The sequence below is a fragment of the Trachinotus anak genome, unplaced genomic scaffold (assembly GCF_046630095.1).
Source record: "Trachinotus anak isolate AG129_WGS33_773 ecotype Australia unplaced genomic scaffold, CSIRO_AGI_Tana_v1 ptg000008l, whole genome shotgun sequence".
NCBI classification, from domain to species: domain Eukaryota; kingdom Metazoa; phylum Chordata; class Actinopteri; order Carangiformes; family Carangidae; genus Trachinotus; species Trachinotus anak.
Window position 1 is genome coordinate 18,647,159 of NW_027273859.1, and position 16,834 is coordinate 18,663,992.

Below are 16,834 nucleotides of genomic sequence, written 5' to 3' on the forward strand. Positions count from 1 at the left end.
TATATATATATATAAATAAAAGACCTCAGTTACCATAGCAACGGAGGATAAAACTCTCTGTATTGTCACTATCAGTCATAATAATGGCCAAACAGTGAACCATTGTATAACACTGTGAAGGCTCTTTTCAAACTCTTGGAATGTAAGTGAGGCCTGCAAAATAGAGAAGACCACTAGAAGGAAGAAAACTCCTTTACAGCTGCTTCCCTTTAGGTTTCCATCAAGTATCATGAAATAATCACAATCAGGAAACAGGTAATAATTATATTCTATGCATAATAAAAAAAAAAAAAGTCTTTAAAGGTCTTGAATGTATCTTTGTGAACCCTGCAGAAACTCTCAATATAGCTGGTCAAGGCCGAGCTATTTATTACTACTTCATAGCATGTTGGGTAAGTTCATCTTTACAATCACATCATATTTTCTTAAAATGATCATGTTTGAATAAACGTTTCATATGCAAGTATAAAGTGGCACGAAGTGGAAAAAAAGTAAAACATAAAGTACTAAAAAAAGTTATAAGGAAAGAACACAGTGAGCTCTGGCTTGTTTTATTGATCAGTGATTATTACTTGGTAAGACTGGCACACAGCATCATTAATCACAAAACCACATCCCCAGGTTGTCGTACACATACAGACACGCATAAAAAAAAGGATGATATTTTTATACTGCTGTTTAACCCCTGAGTATATATAGATTCAGGCCACTTAAGAATAGGGTCATTTGGTGCAGATAGGATGAATGTGAAAAGATCTTACATTCCTACAGAAAAGAAATCTGAGGTATTGGGAAAAGTCAGACATGAAAAACTGTATGTTTTGCATTACATGTTGTGGCTTGGATTTTGTTTATATTCGGACGGTTATAAATGTGTGTTGGGATTGAGTGCAGACGCTGTAGTCTTTTTATACTTGTGGAATCTATTTAGAGGCCACAAGGCTTGATGTAGTGGGTTGCCATGGCGAGGATGGGGGCTCCTGTTGGGACACCAGGGAAGGGACCACTGGACCCAGCGATGTCAATGTGGGAGTACGGCAGAGGTACGCTCGAGTCCACACCATGCTGCGTTGGAAATTCAGAAACGACAATAATAGTAAAAGTTAATCACTGCCATATCACTGTCACAGTCATTTACAGATAAATAAACACTTATTCTGACAGTATGTGAGCACCTTGTCGAGCCCTGACGCCATGATGAGGAAAGCTGCCGGGGTCTGATGTCCTCGAGGTGTAGCTGAGGACGGCAGGTTGTTGCACTGCAGAATATCCTCGTATTCAGACTTGCCCTTGTGGAACTCGTAGTCCTCTCGTCTGATGCTGGACACTTCGAACACGTCGCCCAACACCTCTCCAGCTGCACGAAAGTGGAGCGAAGACAAGATGTTTGTTAGTGATGAGGAAAATAAATCATTCTGTGAAGCAAATTGTGCTGTGAGTGAGTCAGTATATTATTTGATACGGTCACAATAGCGAAATCTGCTGGGCTTCCTGTGGTATTGCATTTGTAAGGAGGGATTAAATCCAAGACCATGATGAAAAAGTGGTAAATAGGAGTTGTCCCGCTGTCATTATTAAAAAATTTTGAAATCATAGTTTTATTGTAAAAATTAACCACTTTTAAACAAGAGTCTTCAGCTCTGCCTTTAAACATGAGGCAGGTTGAAACGCACAACCTGTATTCAACACTAGTGTGACACCTCTGACTGTGACAGACTGAATGAGCCCTTGTTTGCTTTGGTCACATGATTTTTTATTTTTTGCTTTTTGCTTTTTACTTCCGCTTTGAAAGGTTGATACTGTGTCAAGTGGTCTGCTTTGAGTGCATCATCACAGCCTTAGAGATTAGACAGTGTTTGCCACTCTTTTTATTATCAGCTAATAATTTCGAATTAATTGTTCTTGAAAAGCCAAAAGCTGTGACATTTATACCAATAAATAAAACTAAAATACTAAATTAACTAATATATGTCTTAATGTGGTTCGGTTTAACCAACACAACCGAAAACTCATTCAGTTCATAACGATATTAAACAGAGAACAGCTTGCAACTTTTTGCACTGGGGGAGATTAATTTGTCATTAATCGGAATAAATTTGCTTAACAATCAACAAATCAGTAATTAATTGCTGAATTTTTTTGTTTAGCTTTAGTTCAAATAAATTGACCGTGATTTGCAAAAACATTAACATAGGTTTTTGCATTCAAGTCACATATTTTTTATAGCTTTATCCGTATAGTTTGAGAAAATAATCTTAATTTAAGGACTACTTACTGGCTTTTTCCAGTGCTTTCAACTACATCTCAAAGTCTTCAATAGATGGAGATGTCTCAGCTGTTGTAATAACTGACCACTGACACAACTCCACTGACTGATTATGAGCTTTAGATGTGGTTGAAAGCTCAATAAAAACCTAGAAAGTGGACTTTGATTAATTTAAATTATATTTAGTTTAGTTTCCAAAGTCAAGTATGAACTTTTACACTCAAATGTTACCCCTACTGTTTTCTTACCTTTCTGCCACTGAGCAGCATTCTCACTGCGGTGGGCTGGTCCATTATCCATGATAATCTACAACGAGAAATTTATAACCGACCTCAGTGCAAACAATGATTTCTACAACAGTGGATTATTTGAATTTCTTTATGTTAAAATGTCACCACCTCTCAGTAAATCGCAGTATTGTCTGTGTTTAAACAGTACTCACGGAGTAGTTGGGTCCCATGGCTCTGATGGCGTGACCAGTCAGGGTCGCGATAGTAAACAGCTCAGGGGAAGTCTCGCATACTGCCTGCAGAAACAGATGACATGATCAAAAGGAAAAAGAAAGGAATCAGTTCTCACTCAGCAGTATACTGAACTTAACCTTGCTTGTAACAAGTTCAGAATATCTACGACATCTTACCACAGATGAAACAACACGGGTACAAATATGGCAATTTGTGAGGAGAGATTTTCAGGATGAATCAAAGTTCTACAGACATGTGTTTAAAATGTCAAGAGGAGGTGGGAAGTTGTCAGTATGTGGACACGTATGTACCATACTGAGGAGTGCTGGGGTACAAACGTTTGTAAACTTCACTTGATTTTTAATGTGCACATTGACACTGAAACGCCATTAGCCTGTAGAAATGAGTTAAGAAGTAATTTTGACGAGATGTTCTAACCTTCTCCTTCATCTCACAGAGCAGGTCGACCATCACCATACGTCCCTCGGCATCAGTGTTTCCCACTCTCACTCTACGACCCGCACGGGAAACCAGCAGCTCATCGGCCACATAGCAGTCTGTAAAAAAAAAACAAAAAAAAAAAAAAAACACACATACACAGTCACCTGAGGGAGAGAGAGCTGTAACACAGGTCTCACTGAGAGAAGTAAATCCAGCAGGAACGTAAATAATGGGAAAAAGTGGATTAAACTGACCTGCACCCACACTGTTCCTCACCATGGCCATCGAACCAACAACCTTCAGATGTTTTGGCTTCAGCTTGGCTAAAATCTAGAGAGCAAGAGAGACATAACTAAAGTGTCTGAGTTGTAAATAAGTTACTAAAGCTCAGGTCTCTATGTCAAGATTTCTAACTCTTACTATGGTATTCTATGAATATTACCCTTCTACCAAGGGATGCTGCATAAAATATAAGCAGAACTGAAAGAATCAAGAGCTTACATGAAGAAAAATATCATTGTTATTGGATCTAATATGTTCTTCAATTGTCATAACTCAGCAACCTCTAGGTCTGAGCCACCTGCAGCTGATGCCTCACCAGGTCACAAGTCCTGAAGTACAGATTTTATTTTGAAATCACTCAGCCAAACAAAGAGATCTGTTTCTTTATCTCCCTGAGGGTTTGTTTTTCAAAGGGAGGCCACTCACTTGGAAGAAGCCGGCTACGGCAGCAGCTCCACACTTGTCCCTGTGCATCCCAGCCATGAACCCACCGGCCTTGATGTCGGCTCCTCCAGTGTCGTAGGTGATGCCCTGGAAACATCACATAACAAACAACCAACTTCTGTTTATTAAGTATTCAGTCACAGTAGACACGGTGCATGCTAATTCTAAGCAAATACCGAAGCAAAAAATGCACTTTATAATTTTCCTCATCCCAAAGTGACTCCTTCAAATGTCCCGTTTGTCCTATAAACAGATGAAAATCCAAGATATTCAATGTACTGTCATTAAGAAAAGTGTTAAATCTTCACATTTAAAGAAACTAGAACCGGTAAATGTTTGAAATTAGTGTTTAAGAAATGACTACAATAATTATTAAATTATAAAAATAGATTATTTTTTCTCTTGTTTGACTAATCAGTTATTATACACTTAAGAGTTTTGTATGTGCAGCGCTTCTAGAGATTATGTGTATTATTTTACACTACACTACACATTCAGTCTCTGAAGACTTTGGCATGAGACTGGAATTGATCATTTAAGTTCTTTTATTTTTATTCATTGTATTTGTTGAAAATTCAGTCACAGTTTACTCACTTTGACATTAATTTAAACTGCAATCAATCACCAAACATGCAGCAAGTTCTCCACCACTGTTCCATCCCTGCCTGTCAACAAACTATTGATCAATAAAGCCATCATTTACAGCAGCTCCAAAAAAAAAACAAAAAAAAACTACATAACTGTCCATATCCTGACTTCATATGTATTTCAGCGTCAAGCTTTCCTTTAATGTTTTGGTGGTTCACGGACAGAAGCCTGACAGTTCCCTCTCACCTTTCCCACCAACATGAGCGTCTTCTGGATCGGTCCCTCTCCACAGTACTGCAGCTTGATAACTCTGGCCTGATGACGAGGTACACCTGTAAGAGGACGAAACTATGAATGAGTATACAAACGGTGTTTTAAAAAAGAAAAAAAAACAGTGTGGAAAATCTGCGTTCAGAGCCTTGTTAATATGTGATGAACACAGAGTATGTTCTCTTACTGTTGGCACAGCGGTTGACTGCAGCCAGACAGGGATACTCTTTCTCCAGAATCTTCAGGTCGCTCACCACCTCCACCTGCAGGTGAATAGACACAGACTCGTTCTTAAAAACTGGCTTAAAGTGCCACTGCAGAACCAAACACCCACACAGTTATTCTGGACAGTGACAGAAATTATTTCTTCACATTTTTTCTAAGGAGAAAAAAAAATAATTTTTGATCTTCTATCATGTGACTATCATGTGATTCTGTTTGCACATATGATTTAATATTTCTTACTACCTGCACGGGGCTGTCCTTGAAGAGAGCCTGGACGTATTCAGTCACACGAGGAGCAGCCATACGCTCGGGGTCGGAGCCACCAATGTCACGACATGCCAGTCTGAGGAGGAGGAGAGGGGGTGTGAGTGAATAACATGATGTGATAAAATCTCTGCAGGAAATGAGATGAAGAATTCTGACTCACCTCCCGCTCTCCAGAGCATCAGCTAGCTCCACCAGCTTCTTCCCCTGAGCCTCCTGTGCAGCCCACAGCCCCAGTACACACACCTTGTAGTCAGTGGGTTTCACATTTCCCTCCCTCACTTCAAGGGGCTTTTAATGGAGAAGACAGAATATGAAAAGTGAGTGTATTGTACCATATGCAGACATTTTTTCATGTTTGCAAAATGACCCTGTTTAGAGCATGTAGCTATGTAGCAGGCTGTGTTTGGCTTTAGTTCAGACGGACTATAGTTCACACATGATCAGCTTTAACTTTTATGTAAACTACATTACAGAAAAAATTATGTGAAGTCACCTTTTTTCCTCTTTACAGGTAGAGAACTTGATCGTCATAGATAAACTGCATTCTCACAGTTCTACAAATGTTGTCAGATGCCTCCCTAACCACCTCCTAAAATGACTGTAGTTAGGGGTCACAGTGCATCCTGGCTGAGCAGTGCATTCAGCTCTGAATGAGGAGGAGTTGTTTGGCTTCTTCTCACCATGTAGAGAGCATGAAGGGCCCCGAGGGCCGCCACCAGGGTGCTGTTCTTGTAGTCCTTGTGTGGAGGGCAGACCAGCAGGGGGCGCTGCATGCCAGCTTTCAAGGCCCTGGAAGGAAGCACAGATGAGTGAGACAGCAAAGAAACTTTTACTGTCTTTTATGTATCCACCATAAGCCCTTTATTAGATATCTGTCAGCGGATCAGACTGATCCGAAACCACAACATCACATCAGAGTTTTATTGATAAGTCATTTCTACGAATTATAAAACATTCTAATGACACTTATTGAATAATGAATTTATAAACCAAATATCAACAAATGTTGATACAATGGGCGTGTGTCTGCCATTACGGGAAATGGGACATGAATGAGGAGGAGGAAAAAAAAAAAAAAAAAAAAAAAAAAAATCAACCGCCATCAACTGACCGTTTGATGCCGTTGACTGCTGCATCACTGAAGCGCCTGATGTCATCGTAGTCGCGGTTTACTGGGCCAGTGGATGCAAACACCAGGCGGTTACCAGGGAGACCAGGGACCTTGATGATCACCACCTCCTCTCCCAAACCACTGTCCACCTGGAAGTAAAATAACACCACACATGAAAGCACAATCACACGACTGCTCGTTCTGAGCTTTGGAAGCAGAACGACGCATGAGAGAAAAGAAATGTATTGATCTCGTCTTCACTGTCCATCTTTGTTTACAGTGGTAGCAGAAGGCTGCTGGTGTCACCTTTGATAAAGTGACTTATGATTAGCTGAACCCTGAAACTGAAGCAGTGTCTGTCTATTGTCACTGGTTGTACAGTATATGACCAACTGAGGACTGAACAGGTGAAATCACCCAGAGGAGGAAATTCTGAAAAAAAAAAAAATCTCTATATAATTTGTCTAGCATGATTTCTTTTTCTCCTTTCCTACAATCAATACTTCAGTGGAGAGGTGGGAAATATGTCTCTAACCCAAGTTTACAAAGGGTTAGACTGGGTTAATATCCATATTGCATGATGACTTCGGAGAAAACAGCAGCTATCTTATACACTTTTTGACTGAAAATACCTTTTCTGTGTGAGTTTTAATAACTTGGTTTCTATAATGCAAGTGTGTATTTTACATATCATGTGCTCCTAACTTAAACATTTAAAACAAATAACCACAGTCCACACATTTACAGCCAATACACACATTTCCATTAGGAAAATGCACAGATGCAAAGACAAATCTCAGGTTTTAACAACCGATACTGGATCACTGAAGTTTTTCAGTCCTACATGAGAATGTATCGTGTTATTCTTGATAGCCCATCAGCAGCAGTGATCTACTTTGGTGTGTGAGTGCATGTCAGTTTAATCTGGGTGTAAAGGAGACAAAGGAAGGTCAGGTGAGAAAATAAATCTTTTGCAGGATTTGGCAGTTGACTGGCTGCAGGTGGTGGGAGAACAGACACTTACGGAGCTGTAGTCCTGCAGAGGAGCTTTCAGGCACTCGAGTTCAGAGGGCAACGTGTCATGGCTCTGGGTCACCAAGACGATGCCATCAAAACTAGAAAAGAAGAAAATACAGTTTGTTAAAATGCACAAACAGTGTCGCAGCTAAAGAGGAAACACAGCATTTCTCCTGATACTCACTTCTGGTTCTTGAGGTCGGTGGTCCATTCAATAGGCTGGACGCTGCAGAGAGAAACACACAAAGAAAACAGACTCATTTCCTCTGGTATATGCAATGTCAGCACCGCCTGACACAGATACGCTATCTCAGACAGAGTGATGCAATTAGACTCTTGTGTTTTTATAATGCAGGTTAATGATAACAGAGTGGATGAAATGTGGAAACCTGGAAGACCTTTGAGATCTGCTTTAATTTTAGCTGTGTGACAGGTTCACTTCTTGTCCCACTGTAGGAAAAATCACGACTTTGTACTGAGTGTGTACCTTACAGGAAGCAACCGCGACAGTTCACAGTGGATGATTTCATGAACTAAAAAAAGAATAGATAAAACTTTCTGTTTTTGATTTAGGAATTTTCAGCCACTCCTGCAGATCAGGTTCTGACACATTTCTAGGCTGTTGTGCACATTCCCATATTTAAGATCCACCCAAAGAGTTTCATTGTTGTTTTTTGAAGTATGTTGGACCATTGCTCTGCTGCCTCTTTCCAGTTTCGGCGTCAGCAAGACCCCTGTATCCAGAATATACTTAAATTGACTCCTTTCTCCCCTCCCCTTCCTGTTCTACAATCCAATCCATTAACATTTGAAGAAGCTGATCTGTCTATTCGCTGCATGGTTTGTATTTGCTTCTCTTTACTTCACGAATCACTGTTTAATAGTGATTTTCTGACACTCCTCTGACATTTCTGGCATCATATGACACCTGCAGGGAAGATAAGGAAGTTTAGTTATATTGAAAGTAAAATCTAAGCAAAACATTGACTGTGTGGGCCCTTTTAGTGGAAAATGTATCCACCTCTGTTGCAACATGAGAGGATCAGATGTTTCTGCTTTGAATGAAGCACGATCACACGTACATGAAATGTGTCAATCACACCAGCTCAAGAAAACACGCCATTATAAAGCTAAGGCTTAAAGTATCAACAAACAAACAAAAAAAAAAAGACCCTTTCTGAGTCTCTACGGCTATTGTTTCATGCAAACTGCACATTAGGAACCCGAGAAGCCTAAACGTAAACCCAGCGTTTAAAATATAATCAGTCGTTCATCTCACCTGGTGCACATTTTGATCTCTCTCCTCTGGCGTCGTCGGGATAAAGAGACAGCTCGGAGCCGGTGCCAGCGGATCCTGCCCTGCACTCTTCTCCGGTCGATCACATGATCCGTTAAGTTGCACTCGTGTTGCCTTCGCTGTCTTCTCCTAGCTCGTATTTATGACGATCCTAGCCGTAAAAAGCTACTTTATTCTTTTTGTCTCAGATAACATCAGTAAGCGGTGGTGTAAAGCAGCAAAACCTATTTACGAAACTACTGAACCTAAGTTGAGTTTTGAGGTACTTGTATGTCAAATTTAATTCCTGTCAGGACTCAAGTATTTCCTTTTTATGCTATTTGAAACCTCTACTCCACCAGACTTCAGACAGCTGTAAGCAACTTACGCACAGTTGTGTTAATGTTACTGTAAAATATGATAAATTATCAGTCACAGTATTTTTAATAAAAGTACATTTAGCTAATAATACTTCTGTACGTTTGAATGAGAAGGTCTTTTAAATGCAAAATTTTTACTTCGGTACTTTTACATCGTTGAGATGCTACTTTGATCTATTTGTTGTTAAATTTGGCTCCTGACAGGGCGAATTAAGTGCGTGATTGGCATCTGATTAGTGTTTTGTTTTTAAAACATATTCAAGACCGCCGAGCAAGGTCGTTGAAGTTGCTACATTCCTACTGCACTTTAAGGCGTCTTACAGGATACACCCGGGAACTGTAGTTTTTTAATAACTGATTAAAAAACGTAAAACAGCAGCATGAAAAACAACATATTAGCAGTATATCATGCATTGTTAAATATGATATGATAAAATATACTGAGCACACTTTGCCATTGGGCTCGGCTGAGTAATTTGTCTCGTTTCTGGAAGTCTGACCTAGTGAACTACAAACACAAACCGGAAGCAGTTAAAAGTAATGTTTTCTGTGCAGTACCGGAGAGGTGAGTTTTAACCACAGACTGTACAAAGGGCGATCCCTCAACAGACAGTCCACCCGTCGTAGTTATTCAGCAGCAGGTTACAGAGTCACATTCCTCCTGAAATGGCATTTAATCTCAGATAGGAGACATTCTTGCAAAGCTGCACTCAAGCTGCAGGTAGGCGCGAGTTACCAGCCACTGCAGCTGTATTCATGCTTTTCTTATCAAGCTCATGATTTACTGCTGCGTTATCAAGTGATAGGCAATCATAGTTGTACACTGTGAGCCAGTCTTGCTGACTGACAAATGGGCACTTGACTTATTATCGCAACTTCTTCTCAGCAAACTCATTTCGGACATTAACCAGTTCACAGTTAATATTCTGGTCATTTTATTCTCACTGGTCTTGCGAGTTTATGAGAACTGCAGGTTCTTGAGTTTTCCTTCAGACAGTTAGAGAAGTTTATAGATTTCCCAAGTAAGCCTTTGAAATTACAGAGGTTTTAACAATGGTGTGATGTTTCCCACATTTTTTTTGTTGTTGCAAGTTTTCAATTTGCCTTTGCTCAAGGAAAAGCCCAGTGTGTCATATAAAGACATGGACAGATCATGTGATTTTACAGCAAGACCAGTGCAGAAATGATGAGTCAGTAAAATGAAACACAACTGCAATCACTGACATTTTTTGATAATTGAGGGTGGTAAACTTTATCCAGCTTCACCATCTAAAATGAGAGAATTTGCTGTGTTGTATTTTCTGTTTTCCACAATTAAAAATGTAATATCTTTAGGATTTAGACATTCGATTGGAAGAAAATCAACTCAAATGTTCAAGACACCCTCAGAAAAAGAAATCTCATTCGCCTTTTGTTGGACTTCAGTTTTGTCTCTGCTTGTTTGTCTGCTTTCATTACTTTCATTTATTTTGTCCTCAACAGATGAGACTTCCTCTTCGCTCGTCTTGCATCTTCAGAAGTTTACTCTCTCGAAGCCAGACAACAACCTCACAGAGCCGAGGCCTGAGTGGTGCAGCCATGCGTCTGGTGCAGTTTCATCGCCGTGGTGACAAAGGAGGCATCAGGGTGGGAGTGGAGCAAGGCGAAGGGCTGGGTGTGGTGGATCTGAAGGCGTTTGACCCCTCCATGCCCACAACAGTGAGAGAGCTGCTGGAGCTCGGGGGCAAGGGTCTGGAGTGTGCGCAGAGGTATCAAACCTCAGTCTTCTTCCTTCTAAATGATCCTCATCAATCATCATCATCCTCCCTAATTATGCCTTTCTTGCTTCCAAATCACTGTCTCCCTGCTCCTCATCATAATCTCCATAATAAATCACCTTTCCATTTAACAAAATCTTCTTACCTCACCATGTTTTTCTTAAATCAATGTCATCTTTTAAATCTACAACCTTCTATCCTAAATCATTTTCTCTTTCTTGGATTATCATCTTCAATCATCGCCACCTTTCTAATTCAACAACCTATAGTAGTTTTATTATCTTGATAAAGCATACACTCATAGTAAAACATCACCATCAATTCTTAAATCAGTCATTTTTTCCTACATCTACATCCACATCCGGTTTGTATTTAATAATTTCCAGTTACTGATAAATCAACCTCTTTTGTTAAAATCGTCGTCTTATTCTTTGTGAAACTTCATCTTCCTGAATGTGCTTCTTTGTTCCTGCAAGAAAGCGTGAGCATCTCGCCAACTCATCTTCATCCCCTTCCTCCTCAGAGCTTTGGCATCCGGTCAGTGTGTGCTGCAGCGATCAGACATCCATCTGCTGTCTCCTGTGTTGGCCCCGGAGAAGGTGGTGTGTGTGGGTATGAACTACCGCGACCACTGCCTGGAGCAGAATGCCCCGATCCCCAAAGAACCGATAATCTTCAACAAGTTCCCCAGCGCCATCACAGGGCCGTACGACGACATTACACTGCCCTCTGAGAGCCAGGTGAGGGCAAAGAAGCAAACTTTGGCACCTCAAAAAACACAAAGTTAAACTGTGTTTTGAAGGGGGAATGAAGACAATATATAACAACAAGGAGAAATAAGTGTATAACCGAAAACGTTGAAGTTAGAAAATCAAGAAAAAGCCAAAGAAATAAAATGGTTTTAAAACCTTTTTTAAAAAGCAGGGCACAAAAACTTTTAGGTCTGATGTAATTCTTCTTCTTCTACTTCTGTTTTTTTCACTAAACATAGTTTTTAAATAATGCAAAACATTAGTTAATGAGTCAGAGCTTCGATATATCTTACGTGTTATTCTGCACCAGCAGCATGTAAATTTTTTAGTTAGACTTGAAGCTTTAAAAGACATCAGCAATCACTAACTCACTAACTGCAAAGCCAGTAAACCATGAATAGGAAATTTAAATGTGCTATTGTTAAAGGCCGTGCTACAAAGTTTTGAACCATTTGCAGATGAGATCGAGAAGATTTGCTAAGGCAAGACAACAAGACGTTAAATAAAAGACGTGATGTAATAAAAGCATGGATGACTTTCATTCGATTGAAGTGTCTAAATTTTACAATGTTCCTTAATTAAAAAGCAGGACCCGACTAGAGATTTCATACTGGGCTGCACATTTCGGTCGAGATCAAAAGAAACCCTGAGAGTTTTTACACTGGCTTTAAGCGTCTGAATGTAATTGTACATCACAGTGTCTGGGCAAAAGAACAGAATCAGTGTTGTCATAGTTAAGTTATGGAAAGCTTTGGGAGATTTGACCAAGACACCTTATTTAGCTTGTTGCTTGAGAACTTCATCTTATTTTTTGTGTGGAAATAATAAATAGTCAAGTCAAACAAATTTAATAAGATACAATAATCAACAGACCACTCACAAATCAAGCATTTTTAAAAATACATACTGACTGTTGTGAGTTCTCATTTTATGAACACACTAAAAACCTGCTCATATCTATATAGTTTGGAACTGGGACACAGCTCTGGTTCTTTTTGATGTTGTATTTGCTTCTTGGTCTTTTGTCTCCCTGCAGGAGGTGGACTGGGAGGTGGAGTTGGCCTTTGTGATTGGACGAAGGGGAAAACACATCAAGGTGAGAACAACATCATCACCTCTGATGTCTGTGATGCTTTGATATTCCATTTCCACTTCTCTTGTTGTTCAGGAGGAAGATGCTCTCTCCTATGTGGCGGGGTTCACTGTGGCCAATGACGTCAGCGCGCGTGACTGGCAGATGAAGCGCAACGGGAAGCAGTGGCTGCTGGGAAAAACGTTTGACAGCTTCTGTCCTCTCGGCCCTGCATTAGTAACCACCGACGCTGTGAACGGTGAGCGGAGACGAGAAACCACAGCAGGGAGAGCGAGACAGAGCGGGGGAATTATAGGCAGCCCGGTGAATCATGCAGTTGTGTGTGATTTGTCTCTCAGCAGCTCCACTGAGTTAATAACCTGCTGTTCACTGAAAAGTGTGCTTTCTTTAGCTGATTGGAGCAGCGGGGCAGCCACAACTCAATGATAATGGTGGATGTCATAAGGTCAATAATATCATAAGGTGAATGTGGGTTATCATATCTGTGGCACAGTCGTTGAGGAATCAATTCAGAATACTTAAAATTTAAAGTTAACACAGGCTCGAGGATATGGATGTTCAGGACTGGCATGATGACGTTTATAATTACCCCCGGTTTAATAGCAGCAGAAACTTTAAGAATGGATTTGTATAAAAAAAAAAAAAAACTTAATTTGCTGAGAGCACATCTGTGTTTGGTACTTATAATCAGTCAGTTTCAAAGAAGAGATTAATGTGACAGTTGCTTTGTTTGAAAGGATCAAGATGACGTGGATTATAGTGTTAGACCAAAAAATCTGCCAGGCCAACATATTGCCTGATATTAGGTTATTGCAGATATCCCACAGACAGGTTCAACAGGTTCGTCCTTAAGTGGCACGTACAAGCCATCGAATTTGAGGCACTTAAAAATTTCCTTGAATTTTCCCTTAGGTACAAAATAAAATTAACAAATGGTCCAGACCTGTACTCTGCCTTTCTTCAATGATAGATAGATAGATAGTTTATTGATCCCGAAGGAAATTTGGGAATCGAGTAGCTTTTAAAAACACAAAAAAATCAAAAACTAAACACCAACAAATACACACACAAGTTTGAATAGAGAAGTACAATTGGCACGAACTGTAGCGCAAAGCTAGACTAAAAGAAAGTGTTAGGGAGCGTGTGTATGGGGCTAATAGCTAATAGTGGTTTAGAATGAAATGGAGTCTAAATGTCACAGGAACTGATCTAAGTAAAAATAAATATACCAAATGTAATGCAAAAATGAATATTCTGCTCGCCATATTGTCATCATGATCTTATATTTCATTTCTATATTTCAGCCCAGTAATTTATACATTTCAGTAGTTTTTAGGAAAATTCTCCCACTCCTCTCGTTGCCTCGGGGTCTAAGTGCAGGTCTATGTTCAGTATCATCCTCTGTTGTAACACCAGACAGCGTAGCATCACCTACTGTTATCAATTATATTCTCTAGTCTGATATCGCAGTGTGAAATTCCTTGTTCCTTGATTTTTGTATGACATCTCTGTAAAGGAAGCTTTCCACAAACAAAGGGAAACAGGCAGCCTCATGAGGTTAGGAAAGTTTGGTGGAACAAGCCTCACAGAGAAAAGGTTTTTAAGGAGTTTAAGGACAAGAATATAAAAATGTTCTTCATCCAATAAGTGAAAACAGATTAATTAAATGATACTATGGCATTAATCCAAGCATTGCTAAATTTGCAAAAATTATTCAACGCAATGTATATCAAATTATCAAATTTGCTAAGTTTGTTAAAAACAGCTTCTATAGCAGTTTCCTATTTTCTGTATTTTTTCTATATCTCTGCTTCCTCTGTTTTTTTTTTTATGCATGACTGTGTCCATTCACCTTCTTGAAGTGTTGCCATGTAGTAAGTCTATATCTACAGTCACAAACAGGGATATCAGCTGTCCTGGTTTTTGTATCATCCCTCCTTCAGACCCTCACAACCTGGGCATCCGCTGTCTGGTCAACGGAGACACAGTCCAGAGCAGCAACACTGATCAGATGATCTTCAAGACAGCAGCTCTGATCGCCTGGGTCTCAAAGTAAGTCCACTCACTGTTTCTGCTCGTGACGATGGTGTCTGTGCACGAGAACTCCACAGAGACACTGCATGTTTTTTGTGCAGATTTATATAATAAATACAGAACCTAAACATTGTTCCGCCTCAGTAACTCCAGCTGAGAGTGCGGTTGCCATTGAAGAAATGATGCAATTAAAATCGTGGCAGAAATTAATCCACAAAAAGGAGCACAGTGCGAGCAAATGGCCTCTGATCGACACTGACTTTAAGCTGAAACTATGTGACTCAGCTATGGCTTATCCACCATGACTGGCACCCTTTAGCCCTAAAGCTCCCCGGCCAACTGGAGCCTTCTCTGGTCTGATGTGAGATTCTTGGATGGAAAAGATTTTCCCCTCCTGGCCTGACTTACTGGTGACAACGCCTGCGTCACACTGTAATAACGACAGTTCATGGCTTCTTTCACAGGATCTGCATACTAGAATAATTTGGAGAAAGTTACTTAATATATCTACAGGTCCCCTTTATATTACTATATCTAATTCTGGAGAATATTCCCCAGTTGTTGACCAACACGACAAGGCACATTTTCTTCAATCAACAGCAAGTCCTTGCCTTTATGTATAGCACTCTTTCTCTTCCCTGCTCCTGAGTCTGGGCCTCTACTGTGTGTTTTCTTTTCTCCTCTGTCAGGTTTGTGACATTAACTCCGGGAGATGTGTTCCTGACGGGCACTCCTCCAGGCGTAGGTGTGTTCAGGAACCCACCCGTCTTTCTCAAGGTGATTTCATACATGAAATTAAAAATGTAGAGCTGGTTTGCACACATTCATGTGTCATTAGTGCCCGTTTTACTTTCGCTTGATCCAACAGAGCTATTTTAAGAGATATTTGCATAAAGGTGTATTTTACTGACTATCTAACTGTTTAACTTTCTTTCAGAAAGGGGACGTGGTGGAGTGCCAGATAGACCAGTTAGGCTCTATAATCAACAAAGTGGTCTGAAGTCCAAGATAAACTGCTAAAAACAGCAACAGTCCACAAAGCAATGTCACCTATTAAACAAACGGCTCTTCTGATCATCTGCTTTACACAAATGAATTACTTTCATAATTTTTCATAATGATTTTTTCAGCCTGATTCTGTGAAGATGTGTAAAAAGGATGATGACTGTTTTATTAATGATACTACGGTAATTGTGAGGCAGAAAAACATGTGGATGTGTACAGTGTAATTACGTGAGTCAACATGGTGTTTGCAGCTTAGCCACAGTTACTGAGTCATACAGTCATCACCAGCTGTAAAAATATCCTGGACCAACAGCCACCCACTCATGCTACACAGCAGAAACTGTGAGGCTCCTCATTTATTTGAGTGTGAAAAATAAAAAGTATTTCTAATTATGTTCAATAGTCAGGATGATGAATTGCATATAAAACTTTTCTACTAACTTTCAAACAGTAAACTTTCTCATAAGAAGAACGCAGATTTCCAGTGATGGGGAAAATTCAATTAAATTAAAATTATGCTGTCCTCAATATTTGTCGCTTGCATTGCCTGCAAGAAAATTCCTCATAATGACTTCGATTCTGGGCTTCGACTCGTGTACCTGCTCACTTCATTTTTGCTCACATCGCTGAAGTTACATTTTTTCACTGACTGAGATGAGCTGTAGGGAAGTCCCAGGACTGAACAGACCCATTTACATACTTCAATACTGCGATGAGGTGACGTGTTGAGCCTGGTAATCATGTTTGACCATTAAGTCACAAAATTTGGGATTACATAACATTCATTTTGCAAATTATTTTGTCCAAAGCAGTTTTTCTCAAACAGACACCGTACACTGGGAGTAATCTGGGGTCAGTGTCTTGCCCGAGGACAGCTCAGCATCAAACCACCAACCCACAATTAATGGCTGAGGCAGTTTACCTCCTGAACTCCAACCTACCCCACAATTCACAAGATGGGTTTTTTGTTTTGAAATGTGAAAGCAGCATGAATGTCTTGAATTTGAAACACTTCAGACAGATGTATTGAAGGAAATACCTGAAACTTAAGTGGCAACTGAGTGTGTATATATGAGTGCATCAAGGCATTAATAGCACATACGTCAGTGTCTCCTCAGGTGTTGCAGATGCTAAAAAGACCAAATCCTGATGCTCTGTAATG

General features: G+C 39.9%; 2 protein-coding genes across 3 annotated transcripts; one reads left to right on the plus strand and one right to left on the minus strand.

Moving 5' to 3' along the window:
* Positions 1-535: 535 nt before the first annotated feature.
* Positions 536-8,771, minus strand: LOC139624258 (putative aminopeptidase W07G4.4). The gene is made up of 16 exons (XM_071483244.1): positions 8,655-8,771; positions 7,560-7,601; positions 7,383-7,473; positions 6,359-6,507; positions 5,928-6,036; positions 5,408-5,535; positions 5,224-5,323; positions 4,943-5,018; positions 4,732-4,817; positions 3,880-3,984; positions 3,426-3,501; positions 3,169-3,287; positions 2,709-2,792; positions 2,515-2,572; positions 1,176-1,357; positions 536-1,065 (listed from the first exon to the last, which is right to left on the minus strand). Exons 1-16 carry the CDS (start codon positions 8,663-8,665, stop codon positions 928-930), a joined length of 1,554 nt encoding a protein of 517 aa, XP_071339345.1. The 5' UTR covers positions 8,666-8,771; the 3' UTR covers positions 536-927.
* Positions 8,772-9,377: 606 nt separating this feature from the next.
* fahd2a (fumarylacetoacetate hydrolase domain containing 2A) lies at positions 9,378-16,066 on the plus strand. Of its 2 annotated transcripts, none has more exons than XM_071483246.1 (8): positions 9,378-9,596; positions 10,514-10,779; positions 11,312-11,528; positions 12,577-12,636; positions 12,709-12,871; positions 14,577-14,685; positions 15,357-15,444; positions 15,605-16,066. In XM_071483246.1, the coding sequence occupies exons 2-8, from the start codon at positions 10,514-10,516 to the stop codon at positions 15,665-15,667; spliced, it is 966 nt and encodes a 321-aa protein (XP_071339347.1). In that variant the 5' UTR covers positions 9,378-9,596; the 3' UTR covers positions 15,668-16,066. The 2 variants fall into 2 exon arrangements, with proteins under 2 accessions (XP_071339347.1, XP_071339346.1); XM_071483245.1 differs by lacking the exon at positions 9,378-9,596 and adding an exon at positions 9,603-9,752.
* The last annotated feature ends 768 nt before the right edge of the window (positions 16,067-16,834 follow it).

What these genes read in the sequence shown, in the direction of transcription:
- LOC139624258 (XM_071483244.1), bottom strand. An exon ending in CGCTCATGTTGGTGGGAAAG is followed by an intron (nt 3,985 to 4,731) that starts GTGAGAGGGAAC and finishes TGATGTTTCCAG; the next exon opens with GGCATCACCTACGACACTGG. An exon ending in CCATGGGACCCAACTACTCC is followed by an intron (nt 2,573 to 2,708) that starts GTGAGTACTGTT and finishes TTCTCGTTGTAG; the next exon opens with ATTATCATGGATAATGGACC.
- fahd2a (XM_071483246.1), top strand. Translation starts at nt 10,514, where the DNA reads ATGAGACTTCCTCTTCGCTCGTCTTGCATCTTCAGAAGTTTACTCTCT. An exon ending in AACCACCGACGCTGTGAACG is followed by an intron (nt 12,872 to 14,576) that starts GTGAGCGGAGAC and finishes TCCCTCCTTCAG; the next exon opens with ACCCTCACAACCTGGGCATC. An exon ending in ACCCACCCGTCTTTCTCAAG is followed by an intron (nt 15,445 to 15,604) that starts GTGATTTCATAC and finishes ACTTTCTTTCAG; the next exon opens with AAAGGGGACGTGGTGGAGTG.